Source organism: Phalacrocorax aristotelis, chromosome 6 (genome assembly GCF_949628215.1).
Source record: "Phalacrocorax aristotelis chromosome 6, bGulAri2.1, whole genome shotgun sequence".
In the NCBI taxonomy this organism is placed as follows: domain Eukaryota; kingdom Metazoa; phylum Chordata; class Aves; order Suliformes; family Phalacrocoracidae; genus Phalacrocorax; species Phalacrocorax aristotelis.
The window spans coordinates 45,048,595-45,070,596 of record NC_134281.1 but is presented as its reverse complement, the minus strand read 5'-3'; the positions used below and the strand labels follow the sequence as shown (position 1 = coordinate 45,070,596).

At 44.4% G+C, this 22,002-nt stretch overlaps 4 protein-coding genes across 8 annotated transcripts in view; 2 read left to right on the top strand and 2 right to left on the bottom strand.

Moving 5' to 3' along the window:
* Positions 1-3,318, bottom strand: part of YIPF1 (Yip1 domain family member 1) — a 6,819-nt gene extending 3,501 nt beyond the window's left edge. The window contains exons 1-6 of one of the 2 annotated variants that reach the window (XM_075097587.1): positions 3,005-3,318; positions 2,318-2,481; positions 1,549-1,629; positions 1,351-1,438; positions 1,106-1,222; positions 5-46 (exon numbers count right to left, since the gene is read on the bottom strand). In XM_075097587.1, coding sequence (XP_074953688.1) covers positions 5-46; positions 1,106-1,222; positions 1,351-1,438; positions 1,549-1,629; positions 2,318-2,481; positions 3,005-3,035 — 523 coding nt within the window. In that variant the 5' untranslated portion in view covers positions 3,036-3,318. The remainder of the gene's footprint in view (positions 1-4; positions 47-1,105; positions 1,223-1,350; positions 1,439-1,548; positions 1,630-2,317; positions 2,482-3,004) is intronic. The other variant, XM_075097588.1, reaches the window with a different exon arrangement.
* An 846-nt stretch (positions 3,319-4,164) lies between these two features.
* On the top strand, positions 4,165-8,486 carry DIO1 (iodothyronine deiodinase 1). 3 transcript variants are annotated; one of them, XM_075097582.1, is made up of 4 exons: positions 4,165-4,553; positions 5,811-5,954; positions 7,138-7,337; positions 7,559-7,784. In XM_075097582.1, the coding sequence occupies exons 1-4, from the start codon at positions 4,220-4,222 to the stop codon at positions 7,565-7,567; spliced, it is 687 nt and encodes a 228-aa protein (XP_074953683.1). In that variant the 5' UTR covers positions 4,165-4,219; the 3' UTR covers positions 7,568-7,784. The 3 variants fall into 3 exon arrangements, with proteins under 3 accessions (XP_074953683.1, XP_074953684.1, XP_074953682.1); XM_075097581.1 differs by lacking the exon at positions 7,559-7,784 and adding an exon at positions 7,800-8,486 and having other exon boundaries at positions 4,167-4,553; XM_075097583.1 differs by lacking the exon at positions 7,559-7,784 and having other exon boundaries at positions 5,811-5,950.
* On the bottom strand, positions 7,938-12,002 carry IFT25 (intraflagellar transport 25). Its single transcript, XM_075097584.1, has 5 exons — positions 11,538-12,002; positions 11,007-11,113; positions 10,272-10,340; positions 9,563-9,606; positions 7,938-9,112 (listed from the first exon to the last, which is right to left on the bottom strand). Exons 1-5 carry the CDS (start codon positions 11,633-11,635, stop codon positions 9,005-9,007), a joined length of 426 nt encoding a protein of 141 aa, XP_074953685.1. The 5' UTR covers positions 11,636-12,002; the 3' UTR covers positions 7,938-9,004.
* A 9-nt stretch (positions 12,003-12,011) lies between these two features.
* Positions 12,012-19,200, top strand: LRRC42 (leucine rich repeat containing 42). 2 transcript variants are annotated; one of them, XM_075097579.1, is made up of 8 exons: positions 12,012-12,140; positions 13,119-13,606; positions 16,045-16,176; positions 17,263-17,381; positions 17,795-17,883; positions 17,968-18,081; positions 18,234-18,318; positions 18,716-19,200. In XM_075097579.1, the coding sequence occupies exons 2-8, from the start codon at positions 13,134-13,136 to the stop codon at positions 18,970-18,972; spliced, it is 1,269 nt and encodes a 422-aa protein (XP_074953680.1). In that variant the 5' UTR covers positions 12,012-12,140; positions 13,119-13,133; the 3' UTR covers positions 18,973-19,200. The 2 variants fall into 2 exon arrangements, with proteins under 2 accessions (XP_074953680.1, XP_074953681.1); XM_075097580.1 differs by having other exon boundaries at positions 12,033-12,111.
* Positions 19,201-22,002: the final 2,802 nt, after the last annotated feature.

Below are 22,002 nucleotides of genomic sequence, written 5' to 3'. Positions count from 1 at the left end.
GGAACAAGCCAAGCATACGCATAAATCGTTGTTGCTGCTATGGACACTGGAAATGAGACAAAAGATTTCACATTCTCCATAGAATACCAGCCATAATCAAATGCATAGAGGCATTTAGCCTGAAAACTAGAAAGCTACCTTTGAAGTTACTTTCAAAATATAAGTCTGAAGTATTAATAAACTGAGAACTTTGCATTTACATGCAGTTTACACCCACTACTTTGCTAGTACTTCAAGTTAGTTCAAAAATAAAGACTTCAAAAAGTATTCTTTTGATATTTTCAATTAATTACACCTGTGCACCTGTGCTCTTTCCGTGTGAAAGAGCGAGCCACAGAGGAAAGAAAAACTTAGAAAATCAGCTACTCACAGCTACTGGAAAATGAAACTAGAATGCAGACATGCTAAAAAATTTGAAAGAGAACACAGACAGAAGCATCAAATCTGAAATTATTTGAGGGACTGGATTCCCAAATGGCAGCATTTTTCCAAGTAAGCTGTGAATTTTGGAAACAAACAGAAGCCATGTTCCTCTGCAGGGACAGCAGTCCCCTTCAAACTACAAGGACAGGTAAGACAATTGGCTCCTCACTCTGAGTTCTCTGGGGAACGTATAAGTTAAGCATCTTTTCCTTATTTTGGAGTTGGCCAGAAGGCAACAAATGCCAGCCGTTGGTAGGCAATATGAGTAATACTCTAAGGCAGTCATTTTCTGCCAGAGGCCTGCAGGCTCCCCGGAGGCTATGGATCCAGAACGGCACCTACAAAAGCACTGCAGTGGCAATGCTGGGCTTTCACCCTCTCTACAAGGAGGCATTCACTAAGGCTAGAAGAATAACTGCTCTAATTACTCCTGCCTGCTCTACTAAAACCCTGTAACTATGTTATGCTCTGGAGCAGTAGGGTTCTGCCAGCTACAGCCCACTTTAAGGATTTGTTTCACATCTCTAAAAATTTAAATAAAGCAATTTATCAAAAGACTCTGCTAAATCAAACCTGTGACCTTTTTTTACTTTTTTTTTTTTCAATGCAGTAGTGAAGTAAGCAAACAAAATCCCCCCAAAAAACGCCACAAAACTCAGGACTGTATCAACTACTTACAAACCTTTTCTGAACTCGGGCACATAGTGGTATGTTGGCTTGCCCAGATGGATGAAGAAATTAGAGAGATTGCCACTAACAGCAATGGTAAAGACAAGCGTGGCACATATCCAAAAGGGACCTTAAAAGCAAGCAAACAAGCTCAGTAACAGCTCCTCTACCCTCCTGTTTTTTAATGTTAGCACGTAAAAGAGAATACAAACCGAAAACCTTTAGCATGGTAGAGAACTTCTCACATCTCGTACCTACCGTAAAGGTCAGGATTGCTGCGGATATACAGCCTTACAAAGTTCTTCCCTGGTACTGGGAAAACTGAACCTTTGATTCTGTCCAGGACCTATGAAAACATACAGATTTGTCCGACTGAAGATGCAAAATGGAAAAAACCTCAATATCTGGATAAAGCATAGCTCAGACAACAGTTCTCCTCTGGAGCAGAGTATTAACCTGGTAAGTGTCCACATCAAAGAACGTCTGGTAGTATTCAAATGTCCAGAAAGGGGCACTTTTCTTCTGTCCTGCAAGCAGCTGTATGGGGGTAAAGTCAACATTAAAAACATTACAAGCATGCAATTTAGGTATTACTAGTTCATTTACACAATAAATTATTTCTGTACCCAGACAGAAAACAAACTTAACAGGGTAGTGCTTACTATTTAACGGTTTCCCTTTCCCCCGCTAATATTTGTTAGCAGCGGCTAGTCTTATCTCCCTGCGAGCAGAATAGTGGCCTGGGGTTCTAAAGAGCAGCCAGATGCTACCTTCCACCATGTCATTTATAACACATGCCTTCATCGGCATCACCAGTCCCCTTGTCGTCGTTGATGGCTGCATCAGCTGAACCCTTCAGACAAGCCCTGGCCATTTCGCAGTTTCCTGCTCTCCTGTCAGAGTCACCAACCCCACAACAGAACTGACAGAAACAAACATAGTGCTGGGCTTTCAGCTGCTGCTGTGCTTATCTCCTCGCCTATTTGCTTAGCTTAAATCACCACCATTTCAGTTCAGTGTCCTAGGCTGCAAACCGCAACAGCTGAAGAGCCAATGCATGTTTGCTTCTGCCAATTCTGCTATCAAGAAAGTAACCTGCGACAGAGAAGAAGCAGAGTTTTAAGTCACCCAGCGTGAATCACTGGTATTCTTGTGAAATCTCTCAGTGTTGTCAGCGCTGTTTGTATATGCGCCAATGGAGGCACCGTATGTATAAAAGCATTACCTCTGTTTTATCAGAGTCATCGGTCCCCAGTAGTTCATCATCCTCTTCTCTCCCTGGTTCTTGCAGACGGCCGTGCTGGTTCTTGGGGATTTCAACTGGCTCATCAATGCTTATTGTCGTAGCATCAGGATTTGCTGCAAGCAAATTAGCTGCATCATCAAATTCTGCAAATAAGTATATCACAAAAGAGACAACGGTCAAGCTACCAAATTTCTGTGGCATAAAAACCTCCATTAAGACCCCTCCACAGCCCCAGCAAGGCTAATCACTAGTACAGGCATATCAAATATGATCGGTTTCTTAAAGCCCAAACTGACATGATCAACTCTTAGACCTTAGAGAGCAGAGTGCGAGGCTTTTGTTCCTGCTAACCGGCCTTGTGTGACCAGCTAGTACCCCCGAAGCCTGCCTTTCCTCCTGTGACCGGCCCCACCCTGACAGCCCATTCCAAATGGCAGAGCGCCCTGCCTGCTTTCAGCTTTAACAAAGGATTTCAGTCAACACAGATAACGCTTTTTAGCTCGCCAACAGCACCACCTCTCTCAGAGAAGCGGAGCTGTTCCTGACACCACTGTCAAAACTCCACGGAAGCTTTTATTCAGAGGGGCCCAAAGCACAGCTCAGAAACGCCTCCAACCCCTCAGGGTTCGGCCGCCCCGTCCGCTGGGCCCCAAACCTCACGCTTACCTTGAAACTTGAGGTCATCCACAGCCGCCATCCACCCGCTTGGCTGAGGAGCGGCTCCCCCAGGCCTCCACCCTGCAGAAACCAGGCGGCGGCGCTCACCCCACGCACCCCGCCTCCGGTACGGTACGGTCCCCGCCGCCCCTCAGGCCGCCCGTGCCACGCCGCCTCCACCCCGCTGCGGGACCGGGGACACCCCCGCACCTCCGAGTCCCGCAGTCCAACCGCTGCCGGCGGCGGCCGCTCCGCTCCCTTAAAGGGCCAGCAGGCGCTGCGCGGCGGCAGCCAATCAGCAGCTCTGCTCCGCTCCTCTCCTCCCCCCGCCTCGTGGGCTGGAGAGAAACACGCCGGCAGCGCTCGTTGCGCCGGCCAATCAGAGACCAAGCAGCGCTTCCTCTTCCGCCACCGCCCGCCTCCTTAAAGAGCCCGCGGCCCCCGGGGAGGCCGCAGAGCTCCGCTGCCCCGGCGACCTGAGGCAGCTGCTGCAGGCACGGGGCACCGGCTGCTGTATTTATGCATGTTATTTACAGATATACGCACACATGTCGATTATACATGTAGTTATATGTTTATATATTCTATTATAGATGTACATTATATATTTTGATAATTTATATCTCATCTATATTGGGGTATATATATTTTTTGGATATCCTTCCAGCCCCAAAGTGACAAATACCGGTGTGTGGCAGAGCACCGAAGGAGGCAGAGCTGTAGGAACAGGACACTGTTTGCACAGCACATACAAAATGCAAATGGCTGCATCAATCCAAGGCTGCAAGTGTCGGCATCAATGGTCTGGTATGCAAATTGTAGAGCTCCAGGCCCTGCACGTGCAGGGTCTAAACTCATAACTGCTGGCAGGATCAGACCCTCGGGCACTGCGAACGTTATTCTTGTAGTCTGTGGTTCTGGGAAAACACCTTGATTCAGCTCCTCTCATTAGTAAAATACATGATGTATCTGTGACTAAGCCTTACAACTGTGCAGTTAGGACCAAAAATCTACCTGTCACTGTAATTAATGCCTTTGGTGGAGATGGAGATAGCGGAGCTGACAGGCTCTGTGCTCACGCGGACGCTGAAGTCCACAGAGAGGTGACAGCGTGCAAGGCAAGGCAGAAATTTGGCCAAACACGTGAACGGTTTTCCTCGCCCTCAACCTTTGCCCCTGCCATTGCGCTGCACTCCTGTCTGAAGCGGCCAGACCTCCTCCACCATGATGTTCAGAGTCAGGGTATTCCTACAAAAAATCCTGATTCTTCTGCACGTTACTACGTGCGTTGTCATTGGCAAAACACTGATGATACTGTTCCCGAATGCCATGAAAAGATACATCCTAAAACAGGGCAAAAAGAGCAGAATGAACGAGAATCCAAAATTCAGCTATGAAAACTGGGGTCCAACTTTTTTCAGCTTCAACTATTTGCTCTTTGTGCTGAAGGTGAAGTGGAAGAGGCTGGAGGATGAAGCCTATGAGGGACACCCTGCTCCCAACACGCCAGTGGTGACTTTCAACGGGGAAGTTCATCATCTCTTTGATTTCATGCAAGGTCAGTAAATCAGCCATGTGGATCGGTTTGGTTTGCCAAGACAATATCTAGCCCACAGCCTAGAAAGTACATGGTGGCTTGTTCCAGATTTAAAGTGGCTAGCAATACAGCAGAAGAAAAAGAAGTTGCTTTGTACTTTTGTCCGCTGCCTCTCACTGAGATCTCTGTAGAACATGGAATTAATCATTAAGCTGCAGTCTCAATCTCCATGGGAGGGATTACAACCTTCTCTGACTCTGCTTTTCTAATTACATATATCTATATATGTGTATTTATGTAGAAAATAGGATGCAAATTTGGAAGAGAGATACACAGTACCTACAGGAAGGCACCCCCTGTATTAGATTCTTTAGGATGTGAGTCTACGCTAGCAGCACTGCTTGAAGTTAAGCCCAGCCAGAAGGAAGATCTTAAATTTCAGATAATTTGGCATAACCATAGACTAAAAGAGGTGCTTCAAAGTCCTGCAAGTTCTCTTAAATTGAAGCCTTGCAATCATTAAACACCTGCAGGCACATACTGTGTTAATTTGTAAGCAACTGCATAGACACTTTTGCTGGTGGCTTGTGTAACGTTAGTTTAATAAATAATAATCTATAACCAGAGTTCTGTTTGGACAGGAAATTGCAGAAATACATTGAAAGCATGAAAGCCTGTGATGTGTGACTGAAAAGTGCAGCTTCCACTCAGCCCAGCTAGGACTGACACCTCTGAAAGAGATCAAGACCTGTCCAACAGGTTCATTAAACAGCATTAAGACATCTCCGAACCACCATCCTCTGAAAAACCTTGCAGATGATCATGCTTAGCATTCTTAAGTTCTTTCGTACTAAGGATCTCAGGGAGGCTGTGATGAACTACACGCTGTATATCCATTCTAGACCAGTTCCCTATTCCAAAGCATTGGTAACTTGAGAACTGGTTCCCGTGATGAGGACACAGGCAAAGCCATGTGACTGCACGGTGCCTTCTGCCTTTGCTGGGCTTTGCACAGGAAAGGGTCCCCCCTTGGTTAAGCTCATTGCTGGATCCGGCACAGGTCAGAGCCAGGCTAGGGAAAAGAAAGCATCTGTATGCCTGTTTTGCACAGATGCGGATGTTCTGCTGCCGATTTTCATGTCCCAAGGGGAAGTTATGGGGCTTACCTACTGTTGCCCAGGAATCTCTGTAGCAGAGGCTCAATTCAGTGCATGTGTGTAATCCTGTCCTTTCTCCCTCTACTGATTTAACCACAAACTGTGCCTTTTTTTTTTCCAGATAACCGACCTTTAATCCTGAATTTTGGAAGTTGCACCTGACCTTCATTTATGTTAAAATTTGATGAGTTCAACAAGCTCATCAAAGATTTCAGCTCAATAGCAGATTTCCTTATCATCTACATCGAAGAAGCTCATGCAGTAGGTACAGTACAAACATCACAGTAACGCCTAACAAAACTTCAGACACACCATCATTCCCTTAGGAAGGAAAGTGTGTTAACAATGGAGGGAAAGAAAGTTTTCTCAAGTCAAAAGTGGCAACACCAAATCTAGGCACCAGTTTGTGTCCCTAATTATCCAAAGATTTTACTCACACTGAGGTACTCCTGCTGAAGACACTCATCTCTCTGAAGATGAAGCACGCAGTTGTATCTTTACAAAACTTCCTCTCAGTGTTGGTACAGCTCCTTTTGGAAGGGGGGGGTGGGGGGGGGGAAGGCATTTGATAGAACAAAGGTTAAACGTACAATGCCAGCATGTTACGTGTTTTAAAAAAAGTAATTCATTTTTAACACGATTAAAGACCAGGATGCAGGCTCGACTTTGAAAAAAATTTAGCAAACTATTCACACTCTTTTACCTACCCTGGACTCCAGATAACACATTGGCACTGATTTTATCCCAGGGCTAAGGTGGTTTTCTCAAACCTAACATGTAGTTTTCAAGTTTTCTAACAATACATCGCTTCTAGTAGTTGAGAAACAGGTAGTAACTCAGTCAGTCATCAAAACCTTTTACTTGTTTCTACTTTACTCGGAAGAGTTGTGTGTAAACGCATGTTTGTGTATTTCTGAAAAAGGAAGGTGTGCCCTGGCTCAAATGTTTCACTTCTCACAGATCTGAAATTTTGTTTTATAGGCTTAATAGAATCAAGCAGAATGAAGAGTTCCATTGTTGCAGCTGTGCTAAATGAAGGGGTATCAGCTGACAGCACTACTTACCATTTTTAAATCCTCTCTGTGCCTATAATTTTGACAAATCTTACCCAAATAGGATATATGTTTCCCACCTGTTATCTTTCTAGGGTTGATTATTGTGGGAAAATTCCAGCTAAAATATATCAAATATTTCCAAGTCCAGGGCAAGGGGAAAATAGGGTTTGCTGAAATTAAAAGGAAAAAAAAATACATATTGGGACCATTTATTTGAAAAGCTCTAGTGCTCTCATACTGGGGGGGCACCTTTCATTTCATCACAAGTTTTGGTGTTGGAAGTAAATTGCAGTATTCTTTTAACAGAGTTTTGGGATATGACACACAGTATGTCTTTACCATTAACACCTATTCAAAATGTTCCTTGCTAAATCCCTTTCTCATTTGTTTTAGATGGATGGGCTTTTAAAAACAATATTGTTATTAAGAATCACAGAAGCCTTGAAGATCGAAAAATTGCGGCACAATTTCTTCAGGAAAATAATCCTTTATGTCCAGTGGTTTTAGACACTATGGAAAACCTGAGCAGTTCAAAATACGCTGCATTGCCGGAACGACTCTACCTACTTCAGGGAGGGAAGGTCATCTACAAGGTAAAAAATATCAATAATAATAATGAGCACAATATACTGAGATTTTTAAATACCAAAACAATTTGAGAATGCTTTATATTTAACAGTATTTCATTCTGTTTGAGAGCTAAAAATTTCAGAATTCACTGTAACTGTGCAGCAAAACCAGTCTGGGCCTTTATAATGCACTTATTTGCTGTACACTTCTGTCTTGCTCAAATATTTATCTTTTGGCTCATTAGGAAACCTAGGTACATCTAAGCCGTGAGATCCAGGAACACTTTCCAGCTCCAGGATCCAGACGTTGGCCCTGTCCCAGCTACTGAGCAGGGTGTGACCTGTGCATACACCATCTCCCACACAATGGATGTCATGCAAAGGAAGCCCAAGCACACCTGCCCACAGTTCTGGTGCAGCTGGTGTTCTCTAAAGGACTTCTGCTTTGTCTGCTTGAGCATCACTATAATGTTATTGCCTTTGCAGGGAGGAGTGGGGCCTTGGAATTATCACCCCCAGGAAATACGCACCATCCTGGAAAAAGTGAAATAGAAGAAAAGAGGACTTCAGGGTAAAGACTGTCTGGATGAAAAAGCCCCACAAGTAAGTTTTCACAGACATAACTGTAAGAAGAAAAAAGAATTTAAACATAACAATAGAGATAACAAGAAAAAGAATAATGTACGTGTATCTAAGGAACATCTGTAACGTGGTTCCTTATGTGTTTGTGTAGAGGTTTTCAAGTCTCATCACTAGAACTCCAACTACTGCACTACAGTATCTTACCACACTTACGCCGCACAGAGTAATGAACAGTGGTTGGGTCCATTGAGTGGTCAGGACTGGATACCATCATTTACATTTGTAAGAAATATCACGCAGAACAAACTTCAGGGGTGGTGACATTTGCAGAGGTCAACTGGCATGCAAAACAACAGACTTCAGATGATGAAGACTCTCTCTCCCTTGTATACATACGATTTCCCAAAGTGTTCACTTTCACTGACTCCAGAAGGCTTCTGAATAAGACAATCTCTATCAACATTTGTTTCTATTAATACACGTTATGACAGTCATAGCATAAAGCACAGACGGCTGTGACCTGATTGTAGAAAATATTTATAGAAACAAGGGATTGATCTGCAATTATTAAAAATCTATCAGAGCACTTCATATGGCTTCAGATTATTTCCATCCCTGCCTTGCCCCTCTCCCCCTGAGTTATTTCTAAGCATTAGTAGGTGGTTTTCTTCATCCTATTGATCTTGAACAGGTGATGAGAAAATTACCAATTTAAGAACCTTTGCAGGACTTGTTTGACAGTAGGGAGTAACACCTCCCATTTAAGTATTTCACAATTTTTTTTCTATTTAACTGAGAGTGCAAGGAAAACATTTCACAGGAAAACAAGTTTTAATTCATATATTAAGAAAGCCTGATATAAACATACTAATTTAAATGGACTCAGTTATGTTCAGGTGTTCTAGGGTAACAGTCATAAAACTAGCAAGCTGTTACTACCACTAACAGGAGTACTGCATTACATACATTAAACTGATGGGGCATACATACTACATCCATACCTTCAAGAACACTTTAATACAAGGTTTTAATAATAAATATTCTCTGTGATACAGATATCAAAATATAACTTCTTTATAAAAACACTGAGGTACAAATTTAAGCTGGACTTAAGTGTTTTCTGCTGTGCCCTCTGCCATCACCCGGTGCACTGATACAAAATGATCAAAGGCAGATTTGATGATGAAACGCAAGTAAGTGGCTTGGAAATCAGGAAGCTGTAGAAGGGAAAAAAAATGTTACTGTACTCTCTGTAGTAACATAACTAACAAAAAATATTTGCAGAAGTTTGTTAGTCAAAAGGATCTAGATATTTCTGTGTCTGTTTCTGAATTACACCTAAATCAAGCTCTTTGAATATATCTAACCAGGTTCAGAGCTTCTTTAGATGCCGGCAATTCAAAGAAGTCCCATCCCTCCCAAATATTGCAGCCTTAAAAGCAACAACTGAAGGAGGAAAGATTGCCACATTTCTGGAAAGAGCTCTTTCACATAGTTAGGAGCAGTAGGCAGGTGCAATTTCATGCCATAATCTACAAATTCCTATATCTAACATCAGTTTAACAGTAACTGTAAATAAAGACATTTTGGTTTTTCATGGTTTCTCCCCAGTTAGTCTACACATCCCATGTCATGAACCGCTACTGGCGTACACTGTAAATACTCACTGGAAATTCTTCCATTTGAAGCTGTCCTTCTGTGTGTTGCAAATCTAGAAAATACATAAATAATGAATAATAACATTCAATGGTGTGAAAAGCTATATAGCACCAGCCTACAAGGCCAGAAGCCTGGCTATTTTCCCAAAATATCCATGTTTTCACTCAATGTTCAAAGAACCCAACAGGGAGCCCAAAGAATTTTTTATTATATATGCAAAAAGTGATAGTTCCGTCCAGAAGAACATCGCTGGAATTATTCAGGCATCTAAGGGGAAAACGTAGTTAAGTTACTGTGAGAACTGCTCTGCAGTATAATAGCACAAGCAATTTTTGCAGGAAAACAGGGATCTCTGCGAGACACGCAATTAAAATACTAACCAAGACTAACTAATATTAACAAAAGTAGTCTAGGTCATGAGGCTTTACCAAAGGCTGACAGTGTTACTGATCTTGTTCTCAGACATCTGCCATGGCACACTTTTTAGTGCTACCCTCCCTTGTTTTGCTAGGAAAATAACATTTTCAAGCTTCATTAGCAAGTTTTATTTTTGATGAATTATCTCAGTAGTAACAATGAAAGTCAATCAGAATCCTTCCTAGTTTGACAAACACAAGCTTTGTTATTCTAAAACCTAGAAATAGTAAATGAACCAGCAAATACAAAGATCAACATCACTCCCACAAAATCCCTGCTGCTTCAGATTCAGAATCTTACCTTTTTCAATGCACAACTCAAAACCTACTGGGTCTTTAGATACACTTCTTTCAATCCTTAAGGTCCGCACTAAAATATAGATACATTTAAAATATCAATCCAAATTCTCTTTATTGATATTTACTGCATCACTTTTAATCTACAAAGCACTTAAAAAGCATTAACTATTCCATTCTTCCTCTAACTTATGGGGTAGGACTATAATACAAGCACCATCCTCACGTTCCAGGTTGGACAAACAATAACAAGTTTTCACGTCTTTCGCGTAACGTATACTAACGGTCAAGCTCCTGTCTCTGTGCTCTGGCCCTTTAACAGTCCCTTCTGTTTTAAAACTCAGTTTCCTTCACAGTATTTAAGAAAAAAAAACCTAAGACGAAGAGAGTTCTGTCCTATGAAATTATAAAAATCATTATTCAGCATAAATCATTAAAAGAGTTAAGTATTGCAGTCCAGCCATCACTGTGCGACAGAACAGTTAATTACAAGCTCAGCACAAGGTGTTCTAAGAACAGAACAAGCGCAAGCACGGTAGATTTTCCACCTTTTTCTGATTTATTTACGAAAAAATGTGTATGTGACAGACAATCGCTGTGTTAAGCTAAATGAATTAAATTAAGCTTTATGCATCTGTTAGAAGTAGCTACTTACAGAATGTGATACTATTCTGGGAATTTGCATACACACACATTTCAACATAGTACGTATGACACACCACAATACATGACGTCTTACCCAAACAGCACTGGATTGCGACTTTGCTGATTTTTACACATTTAGGAAAACCAATGATGAATTCCTGTGGGAACATGCCAGTCGTCGTCCAAAACGTTTCTGAACTTCTGCGGAGAAAAAGTACAAAAGCCCCACCTGCAGCTTTCCATCTATTACCGTCCTGAAATTTATCACAAAGGAAAAAAAAAAAAACCAAGCTGCAAAGCTATTTTTATTTGGGGTATTTTAAGCAAACCCTTGTGCGACAACGGGGAAGCTCTCTGTCGGTATTAATGCTTGAACGTTCAGGCTCTGTAGCCGAGCAGTGCCACGGAAGGACTCACGAACTGGGGGGGGCCGGGGTGTGTGGTGTGTCCCAGAAAACAGGTAAATTACGTGCAAGCAAGCATGGCCGGGTAGGCAAAACACAGAGCTGGGCGGCTGTGCCAGCACCGGGAGGGAGCTCCGGGGGGAGTGGCCGCCCCGGAGGAGCCACTTCCCGCCGCGACCCGGCACCCCTCACGGCCCCTCCGCGCCCGGCGCTCTCCTCACCCGTCCGCTACGTTCTCGGCGGGGTGCTGTTCGTCGCTGGAGGTGGCCAGGACGAGGGCAGCCCCCGCCGAGCTCAGGCACCAGTCGGCGGCCCTCATCCCCGGGCGGCGGCGGGCAGCGGAGCGGAGCGGCGGGGAGGGCCGGGCCCGCCGCTACCAGGCAACGGCGGCGGCCCCGCGCAAGCCGTAGAGCCCTCCCTGCGCGCCGCCGTTCCGCCCGCGGGAGCTGCGCGATGCTCCGCGAGGTCCCGCCGCCTCAGGCTACGCGCCTCAGAGGCGCGGGGTAGGCGGCGCCCCTCAAGGCCCCGGCACCCCGCCGGTGCCGCGGCCTCCCGGGAGCGTCATGCCCCGGGCCCGGCGCGAAGGGGCACCTATGCGGCTCCCGCCGCACAAGCGGGAGATTCAGGGGGTGGGGGAGGCTGCAGGGGACCCCACCGCCGCTCCCGGCATGCCCCGCGCCGCCCCGGCCCCGGCCCCGGCCCGCTCCCGGTCCCCGCCCCCAGTGCGGCTCCGCCCGCCGCCCGCGGGCGCTGCGGGATGGGCGGCGGGAGCGCCGAGCCGCGGCCCGGCTGACGGTGCGTCGGGGCGGCCCCTCCCGGGGCAGGTAGGTGGGAGCAGGGCCCGCGGCCACGGCGGGGCGAGGGGCGCTCCCTTCTACCCCACTCCTGCCGCCGGGGCGGACCGGGGACTGGGGGCCGGGGGCCGACCGGGGCGGGGACCCTTCCCCTTGTGCCCCTCGGGGTTGTGGCCGCTCATGGCGCGCTCAGCCCCGGACAGGGTCCGATCCCTTCACAGACACCCCTCCGGGCAGGGCCCGACCCCCCCCCCCCCCCTCACCTCTGCGGGGTTGGACCGGATCCCCTCGGCCCCCCTCTTCCTCCCGGGCAGCGCCTGGTCCCCTCAGTAATCCCTTCCCCCGCCCCAGGCGGGGCCCGATCCCCTCCTGCCCCGCAGGACCTGACCCCCCCCAGGCTCTCGGGGCGGGAGGTGACAGGACCCCGTCTCCCCCCTTCCCCCTCCACGGCAGGGGCTCACCCTCCTGCCGCCCTCCAGCACCCCTGCTCGCAAACCAGCACCCCCCGGGACCGGCTGGGCTGGGGAAGGGGCACCAGGAGCCTGCCCACCCTCCCGGGGGGGAGATTCTCCAGCAGGCTCCATTGCCCTGCTGCAGTCGGCCATTTGCCCTCCTCCTCCTCCCCCTCGGCGCCTGCAGCAGAGCCAGGCCGAGCTGTGGGGCCTGCTTCCCCCACATCCGCAGACCCCTCGGCTCCCCGTTCCTGTGCGGGCAGGACGGGATCCAGCCCTGGGCCACTGACGGGCACTGGGCGCAGAGCGGCAGGGCCAGGCCAGAGCAAGGGCCCTGCCCTCTCTGCCAGCCCGGGTTCGGTTCCCGCTGGACTGGTGTTTGCGGTTTGATGGCAGACAGCGCACGCCCCTGTTCCTCGCAGCCTGGCCTTCCTTTTACTGCAGGGTTACATGACCTGCTCGGGGCATTGAGGAGAGCTGCCACGGTTTGGGGTCTTTCCTGAATAGTGTTTTCTTCTGTGGCTATTCTTTACCTGTCTACGGTTTGTTTTTGCAGAACTGGACGAGGGGAATGTCTTACTGTCTCCACTCAGAAAGCCATTTGGATACTGGGCCAATATATGTGCGTGAAAATGGGAAGCTGCACGTGGTAAATCAGGGTGCAGACGGCATACAGAATGTCACTCCCAAAACAAGACCTTTTAGGCTGTTTTCCAGAGGATTTTCAGTGGAACTTTGTATGAACAGGGAGGACGATAGGGCAAGGAGGCAGAGGACTGATCATTTCATCTTCACGTACACTAAGGAGGGGAACCTCCGGTACTCGGCCAAGTCTCTCTTCAGTCTAGTGCTGGGTTACATTTCTGACAATGTTGATCACATTGACTCGTTGATTGGTTTCCCAGAGCAGATTGCTGAAAAGCTCTTTTCAGCTGCAGAAGCAAGACAAAAGTTCACAGAACCAGTAACAGGACTGAGAGCTCTGCAGAAATTTACTGAAGCATATGGCAATTTGGTGCTATGTTCATTATGTTTGCGGAATAGGTAAGTGTGTTGAGTAACAAATATCGTAATCTGCTAGTGCTTTTTTGCTAGCACACTTAAAGTTTCCCTTAAATTATATTCTCTCAAAAATAATAATTAAAAAAAAATTTCTTGGGTCTTACGGCACCACCTAATTTTAATGAAATTACATGACCCTTGCCTCACTCTGCTGCTTGCTTCCTGTTGTCCCATTCCCATTTTGTCCCAAGTAACAAGCAATAGAACAGGAGGAAATGGCCTCTTGTTGCGCCAAGGGGAGGTTTAGTTTGGACGTTAGGAAAAAATTCTTCTCCAAAGGGGTTGTCAAGCATTGGACAGGCTGCCCGGGGAAGTAATGGAGTCACCATCCCTGGAGGTATTTAAAATACATGTAGATGTGGTGCTTAGGGACATGGTTTAGTGGTGGGCTTGGCAGTGCTAGCTTAATGGTTGGACTTGACAATCTTAAAGGTCTTTTCCAACCTAAACAATTCTGTGATTCTATGATTCCTTTCCTACAAGCGCAGCTGCTGGTTTCATTCTAAGATACAAACCATCAGGCTACATCCATGTTAACTAACACAGGATTTTATGTGAAGGATTAAACCTGCAACTATTTTTTAACAATAATAATCAGCACTTCCATAGCAATCTGTGTGTTTAATGCCTTCTTAGGTATTTCATGGGATGCTTTTGTAATTGCTGTTTATAAACATTTCAACATACTTAGCTGACTGTACAGATAGAATACAGCCTTGCAAACTCTCTGGGTTTGTTTACTATTAAGCTTGCTATCCCGTTTCATTTTGGGGTCTCAGAAGATCTTGTCGGTTACAGGCTTTGAAGTCAGGCAGGTTTTACCTTAGTTTATCGTGGTTCCCCATCGCCATGTTGAACGTGATTTAACAAGGTTCTAATGAGAGTCCAGCAGCGATTTTTCCGTCTTCTTGGTGCCCACGTTGTCTTTCACTAAGAGAGTCTTACCAAGCTTAAAACTGGATTATGATTTTAAAGCCTTGTTCCTACTGAAGTCTTTCCCAGTAATATAATCAGTCTGTCTTCCATCTGCACACTTGAAAAAGGGATGGTTTATCCAGTTTAAAATCAAAGTACAGGCATATTTATCTGAAGTGCCAAGAGTGTTTTGAGCACAGTAGGAATGTTTAATCAGAGGTCAATTATCTTTTCTTATAACCTTTAAACCTATTCCCTTTTTATCTCTAGTACAGATACTTTTTATGGGATTAATTCAGACATGAAGTTACCTATGGCATCTTTTGCCATTACAGAAAGCTGAGTTAAGTATAGAGTCTTTGAAATCTAGAAAGTAAGATATTAAGGCATTTTCTGATGAATCTTATTTCCAAAAGAGCCCGGTCTTCTCTTCACAACCCCCTGAGCTAGTAGTATCTCTCAAGAGTTGGCTTGCGCTCTGTCTGTACATACCGCCTTCTGCATAGCTGAATTGCATGGCAAAGGGATTTGGTGGGGTAGTTTGATAGGTATACTTGCAGTGGGAGGATAGTACGGTCCCTTTATTTGCATGGCCAAAGAGGTGTTCCTTGAGGGATCAAATCAGTAAGCACCCCTCATTTCCGCAGTGAAGATGCTGACCTCAGGGTTTGCCTTGCTATGGGGAATATAAGGTAAATTCAGAAGAGATTAGTGAATTTGGGGCTTGTCTTGCCACAGGGATAATAAGTAAATGCAGGGGAGATTGATGAGGTAGCGACTGCTACGTGCTTATTACTGCATATTCATGCATGCCATTCTTCAGTGGTTTGTTCTGATCTCTAAACCTTCTACTGAATAATTCCAGCACAGATGTTTGCATGGCTGTGGAGTGAATCAGATCAGGGAACCAACACAGCTGAAAAAATAACCCACTGAGTAACTACTGCCTGGGGTGTAGTCACAGCTCTAGTTGGAGTCCTGCAGGTGTCCTGTAGGACCTTTATCTCCAGTGAAGTATTTTATTTACATATATAAAAAGTAAAATTTTGCCAATTGACAAGCTATCCGGATATATTTGAAGTAGATTTAAAACCTGGATGAACATGGGTTTGTCTACACACTTCCTAGATACTGAGGAAGAGCAGTTTGTGAAGTTGATTTATGGTAAAATGGAATATATATTCTGCATTATTCTGAAATAATACAATAATAATCTGTAAAGAAGTCCCTAACTGCGGTGTTTGCAAGTTGAAATCTTAATTGTTAGTCCAATAATTTCAATCAAAGCAAAACCATGACATTTGCTCAAGGAGAACACTGGAAACTCAGATGTGTCGTGTGCAGACTGCACATAAAAAGGTACTTAGGACAGCTGGCTAATTTCTGTCAATTTTCACATAGGTACTTAGAAGAAATGACTGCATTATGCTTAATACACTTGAGGATATAGGTGCCTTCTGTGCCAGAACACTGATAGCTTTTGGGGTTTTTTTTCCTCTTTGCAGATACCTGGTTATCTCTGAAAAGCTAGAAGAAATTAAGTCTTTCCGGGAGCTGACATGTTTGGATCTCTCCTGTTGTAAACTTGGAGATGAACATGAACTGCTAGAACACCTCACCAAAGAGGCTCTGTCTAGGTACTGATTTCTTGACATATAGCTAAAAATTACACTTTCTTTTCGTATCACTAAGCCGTTCAAAAAATCAGGCTGTGACTTTAAAGGAAAGTTTCACAGGCAGCAATTTGTAAGTTTGAAGATTTTGGTTGTTCATAAAACCCATTCTTGTAGTAAACAAAATACAGAATTTATTGTAGACAAAGCCTGGGATCCAAAGCACATACTGTATCATAAAAGGTCCTACAAATGTGCAAGATAATTTACTGTCTTGAATTTTTAAAATCAACTTCTTATAATTTTCATTGGCCAGGTAAAAACTGCATCTTAAGCATTTGGAACTTTTATTTCCTTTTTTTTTTTTACTTCATTTCCTTTTCTAAGAGGAAACTTTATCCACCAAATTTTTAACCAAACCAGTGTTCCAGATGAAGATTTCTGCAAGAAGTAGGTTGAATATTTAGTTCATTAAAATTTCACAAAAATAAATTTTGTAGTTTTCCTTGATACTAAAGATTGAAAAGTAGAAAATTTTGAAAAACAATAGGCCGGATGGCCGCTAATTAGGGGATATTATGTTACTATAAGATTTTGGTGCATTTTGCATCAAGGTTTTGTCTTGAAGTGCTTTGGAGAACCTATTAGTGTTAACATTTTTCCCTGAGTTTTGTTTATCCATGTTATAATACCTCATTGCTTGCTTAAAATCATTGCTGTGTCTCTTACCAAATCTGTCCTCCCCATTTTGCCAAGCATTTTTCTCTTTTTAGTTGCGAGTGGAGTTGAGATTGGCAGCCTCGATTAAATAACTTCAGTGTATAAAGAACCTTATTGTCTCTGTTAGCAAATGCTTGTGCTCTAGGATCGGTTTGTCACTGGAGCTCTGGAAATAGCTGGTCAAGTAAGCACTCCTGTTGAGCTAGCAGAGGCAATATAAAGATATTTATTAGTCCTGCTAACCCAGGCTTCTTGCTACTTTTGACTAACGTTAACAAAGTAGACTGAAGGGTTGGCACAGGAAGACCCCAGCCTTCTGACAGAGTTTTAGGACATTTTGTAAAACTGTCTATAATAATGACTATAAACTATGCGTTTGTATCCTCCCAGCGTAAAACGGCTTCTCCTGAAAGACAACTCTTTATCAGATGCAGGCCTTCGCAGAATGACGGCGCCTGTACGAGTATTGAAAAAGGGACTTGAGAATCTTCTGGTGTTAGACTTGTCTTGTGAGTACTTAATGGTTTAACATTAGAAGCAACCTATATCCTTTCTGATAAAGAATTTATCCGCCTTAATATTGAAGGAATACAATTAATTCAGTGCTTCCCATAAGCCAAGTTCTCAACCCCAAATTTCACCAACTTTCCAGAAGGCACAGGTCATACCTGTAGCCTCAGCCGCTTACTGCTTACGTAAATATTTTAATAGTTTGTGAATTGGTACTGTAATACTTGTATTTTGATCATTAGAGGGAAGAAGTCAGTTTTGACTCACTTTCAAAACAAGAAGCGTACTACCAAAAAAAAAAAAGCCAAAATACCCTTGTTCCAGTACTAGCTTTTGGAACAAATAGTTTCTTGGTATTCTGATCATCTTTCTCCACATCTTGCATCTTAGTTAACTTTACTTGACCTTACAGGTAACCCTAAAATCACAGATGTGGGAATAGGATACCTTCTTTCTTTCAAGAAATTGAATTGTTTGGACATTTCTGGGACAGGTCTCAAGGTAAAAGAGCAACTGTCTAAGTTTCCTGGACAAGTGTAATCAAATATTCTTCCCCTCTGACTACTTTATTTCCCTTTTCACTAGGATGTTAATGCTGTCATTAAGCGGATCCAAATGCAGATAGGCCTGGTTCATTCAAAAGTGCCTCTGAATGAATTTGACCACAGTAACTGCAAAACAGAGGGATGGGCAGAGCAGGTATGGGGTTTTAAGTGTATCTTACTCTCTAGAAATTGTCCTCATGGAGTATTAAATCCCTGAATAGGAAAGAATAAGGGATAGAGTTGTTTCCAGTGATATTTCTGTAAATTTTACAGGAAAAATTTTAACCCCTTCAAATGTTATTTCAGACAGTTTTGCAGTGGGAGCAGGCAGTTATGGAGGCCGTCAAGCCACAAGATGACTTGAGATCCAGAACAGCAGCTCTGCACTTCTGTACGTAACTGCATGGAGACCACATAGCTTATTTGTTTTCTTTTCTATGAGGAATATTTTCATTCTTTTTTATTATAGTACAGATAGCATCTCAAGTGTGCCATTTCAGCCATTTGTGTGTCTGCATTACAATGTGTGAGTTTTCTCATTTGTTAGTCTGCTGGGTAACTCTTAAAGTACAGCATGGCAGCATGCTTAGGGCAACATATAATAATTGAGTTTTCTCCTTAAAATTCTGAGTCTGAAATATAAATGTTGTTTTTCCCTATGCACATTTCAGCAAAGCAGTCAGCATTCCAGGTTGGCTTGGCCAAAACAATTTGCAACATAAGTAAGCATTTTACAGCATAATTCTGTTTTTCCCAAAATCTAAACTTGATTTTTTTTTTTCCTGTAGATGGCAAGACACACAGAATAGAGGAAGTGGTCACGTGCAAGTTGGTGGAGGCAGAAACAAAAGCATCTGGAAACTTGCAGTTTTATAAGGAAAAAGTTCCAAATTGTCATTTACCTTTGAAAAAGGAGGTTGCAGGCAGCCATGAATTAAAGAATAATAAAAAAAGAGCTTTGCCTGAACAAGAGAGAGAAAGGACTTCCAAACAGAAGCATCTGTGCCTCACTGTGGAGGACTGGGACTTGTTAAATACCTACTAAGTCAGAAAGAAGTGGGTCTTTCATTGTTTTCTTGCTGATGACAGAATTAAGACATACGGAGAGGGAGTAACAAAGGAGACCAGTATTGATAAATCTGGTTGCTGTGATATGCTTGTGGGTTAACCTATGCTTGGGGAAGGACAGCGTCAAGGAGAAGGTTGATGATACTACTGTATATTTTCAATACATAATAATTTTTTCAAATAAAGTTTTTGTTGCCATCCTTAACTAATTCTTCTGACATAGGTATCATTCACAAAAACAGCTGGTCCTACTCCTTCTCTCTTGCCTCCTGAGGGGCAGAAGACTAATCACTGCAGCTCATCTGAAATGAGGCTGCACTGCGCTTGTCAAGTGCCCTGGGACTTTAACAGTGCTGGTAAAACATAAACCTCAGCCTGCAAGCACCAGGCTGTGCTGACAGAGCTCTGACAAAGGGAGGAAGCAAAGAGGATAAGCATGGGCCCCAGGGGAGGGAAGCAGAGAGACAGTAACCCCTCGGTAACAGTTATTGCAGGAATCCAAACTAGAACAGAAGTCCCCTGTCTCCCTCCTTCTGGCCCAGGAAATGAAAGCTGAAACTCTGTTACTGTAGAGATTAGACTCTGCAGTTATAATATATTCTCCCTTATAAGCAAATTCCCTGCATTTGAGTGCATTCTGTGGTTTAAAACCCATTCTCAGTGTGCACACATGCCTGCAATATACTAGCTGCTTCCCCATCTGAAAACATTCACTGAACTACTCATATTTGCTGTAAAAACGCTAGATAGTCAGGCTCATTCTGTGTTGGTTTGGCTGAAGCCAGCGGTACAGCGGTAATGGTGCAGGCATGTTTATCATTGAATTCCTGCCCTGAGCGTTTCTAAAATTGGTGGAGGTGCACAGTGCCCGTGAGTTGGGCACAGTGACCATCATTGTGCTCTTAGGCCTGTAAGGCCAAGAATTTACAACAGGTTTCCTCTACTAGTGCTTAATTAGGGGATATCTTCCTTTTACACTGTTGTTTAAGCCAGCGACAAGAAAAGCAACACCTCCTTGGAAATCACAAAGAGGCCAAGAAAAGGAACATTACCACGAAAATGCATAAAGAGCAAAACCCCTTTCTCTCATTGTTCCTTTATTGCTGAATTTTCCTCAAAAAAAAACGACTACAAACAAACAAAACAAACATACTTGTATTCGAGCCCTACAGTTTGTTCCCAGAAACTCGAGGCTATTAATAGCCTCCACTGACAACTATGTCAGTCTCAGCCCTCTGCTGAGACAAATAACGGCACAACTAGTGACTTAGCAAAACAGCATCTCAACAGGGAGGAAGGTGACTGTGGCGCTCAAGTATAAGCCGCCTCCTGCAGCTGGCTTCTGGTTCAACAGCCACCATGGATTTCTTTTGCTAGCCCTTCCACCACTGTGGAGAGCTGCTAATCTGACCAGAGAGATATGCATGTCTCCGAGAATCGTGTACTCCATTTCACATCACTAAAGCAGCTGGGAACTGATGCCTTGAGCCAGAAAATAAGCGCATCATGATTTGACAGGAACGGTCTGCCCAGGTCACAGGCTTGTTGGAAAATAATACAGTACAGCTTTCCTTTTCAGAAGAGGTGTTTTAGAGCACTGTGTTTCTTACACTCTCCATCCCTGGGTGCAATTACTCCTTTTCTTAGGTTTCTTGGTTATCAGCAGACTTCCTTTTTTAAACACACCACTGTGTAAATTTTATCCTAGGAAGATAAAGACACACTTACGACTATGTCCTCAACCCACTAATCTCTGGTTATTGCTCTCTGTAAGGCACACAGCCTCCGCTGACCAGGAACAAGGCAGTAAGAAAGAAAATTACAGGAGGAGACTCACCCTGAAATAGATCAGCTCAGCAAGGTGCCCACTTAAACTGCCTGCTGCACCCCTGGCTGTTTCCAGGCTGGTTTCTGAGTCTTGCTGCCTGTGGACCTGCTGCTTCACATATCTCTCTTGGCTAGTCTTCTCACAGGTGTAAATCCAGAGCAGGATGAGTCCCGGTTCCTCTCTCCTAACCCGGCCATTAATCAGAGCTCTGGCATCCCAGGAGCACTCCCTGGGAACTGATACAGGGACATCAGCCAGAGAGCAGCCCTGGGGCTCTACCCTGCCCGTACCAGGTGGGCCAGCTACTCTGACATCAGTAAACCTTTACTGGTTTTGTGGATGCAGAAATCATATTCCTGACCCCATTTCTTTGTCATTCAGCTGAATTATAAAATTTCTTAAGAGAGGGGAGTGTGTTTGGCTTCCTCTTTCCAGTCAGGGATATCCTCCATGCCCCCTAAGCCTGCCTCTGTTTCCTCACCCTACTGCTGAAGGGGAGAGAAGGCGGCACAAGAATCTTTCCTGCCTTAAGCCAGGCATTTGCCTTCTTTATCATGTCTCACAATAAAATAAGAATTCCCAGATCCTACCATTGTCCCCATCCAGCCAAGGCAAGCCACCACCTGACCTTTGCTGCAGTGGAGAAGCAGCCTTCCTATACAGCAAGCACAAATGTCCAACTCCCCATGTTCACACATTGTACACCCAGACCCTTTCCTCTTCATCCTCAGGAGCATCTTCTAACTAGGCAGAGATGAGCTGTGGCAATGATTGACAGGCATTGGCCTGAGAGAATACAGCTGTTGCCATATGGGTCAGCCTGACCACCATTCTCTTCCCAACCACAGCAAACATCAGAAGCTCCAAGAAAGTGATGGCTGTCCCAGTATCTTTGACACAGAGCGAATTCTGGTTTTTTACCAATCATATTGGCTGGGTCCTATGCTGAGCATGAGGGTTTCTGTATTTCTTTTAACAGCTGATTAGTTCAATCCTTACAGTCATTCTGTTATCTGTTTATAGTTCCCGTCATGAGGGATAAAATTATTCTTCCCTTTCTCTCCCACATTTCTGACTGCAGCCCCATAGAAGGATGCAGCAATTGTAGCCCACCTGCACCCTCCCAAGGCAGAGAGCTTGCGCATCTTCCCACTTCAAAGCCAAGGAACAGGCAAACAG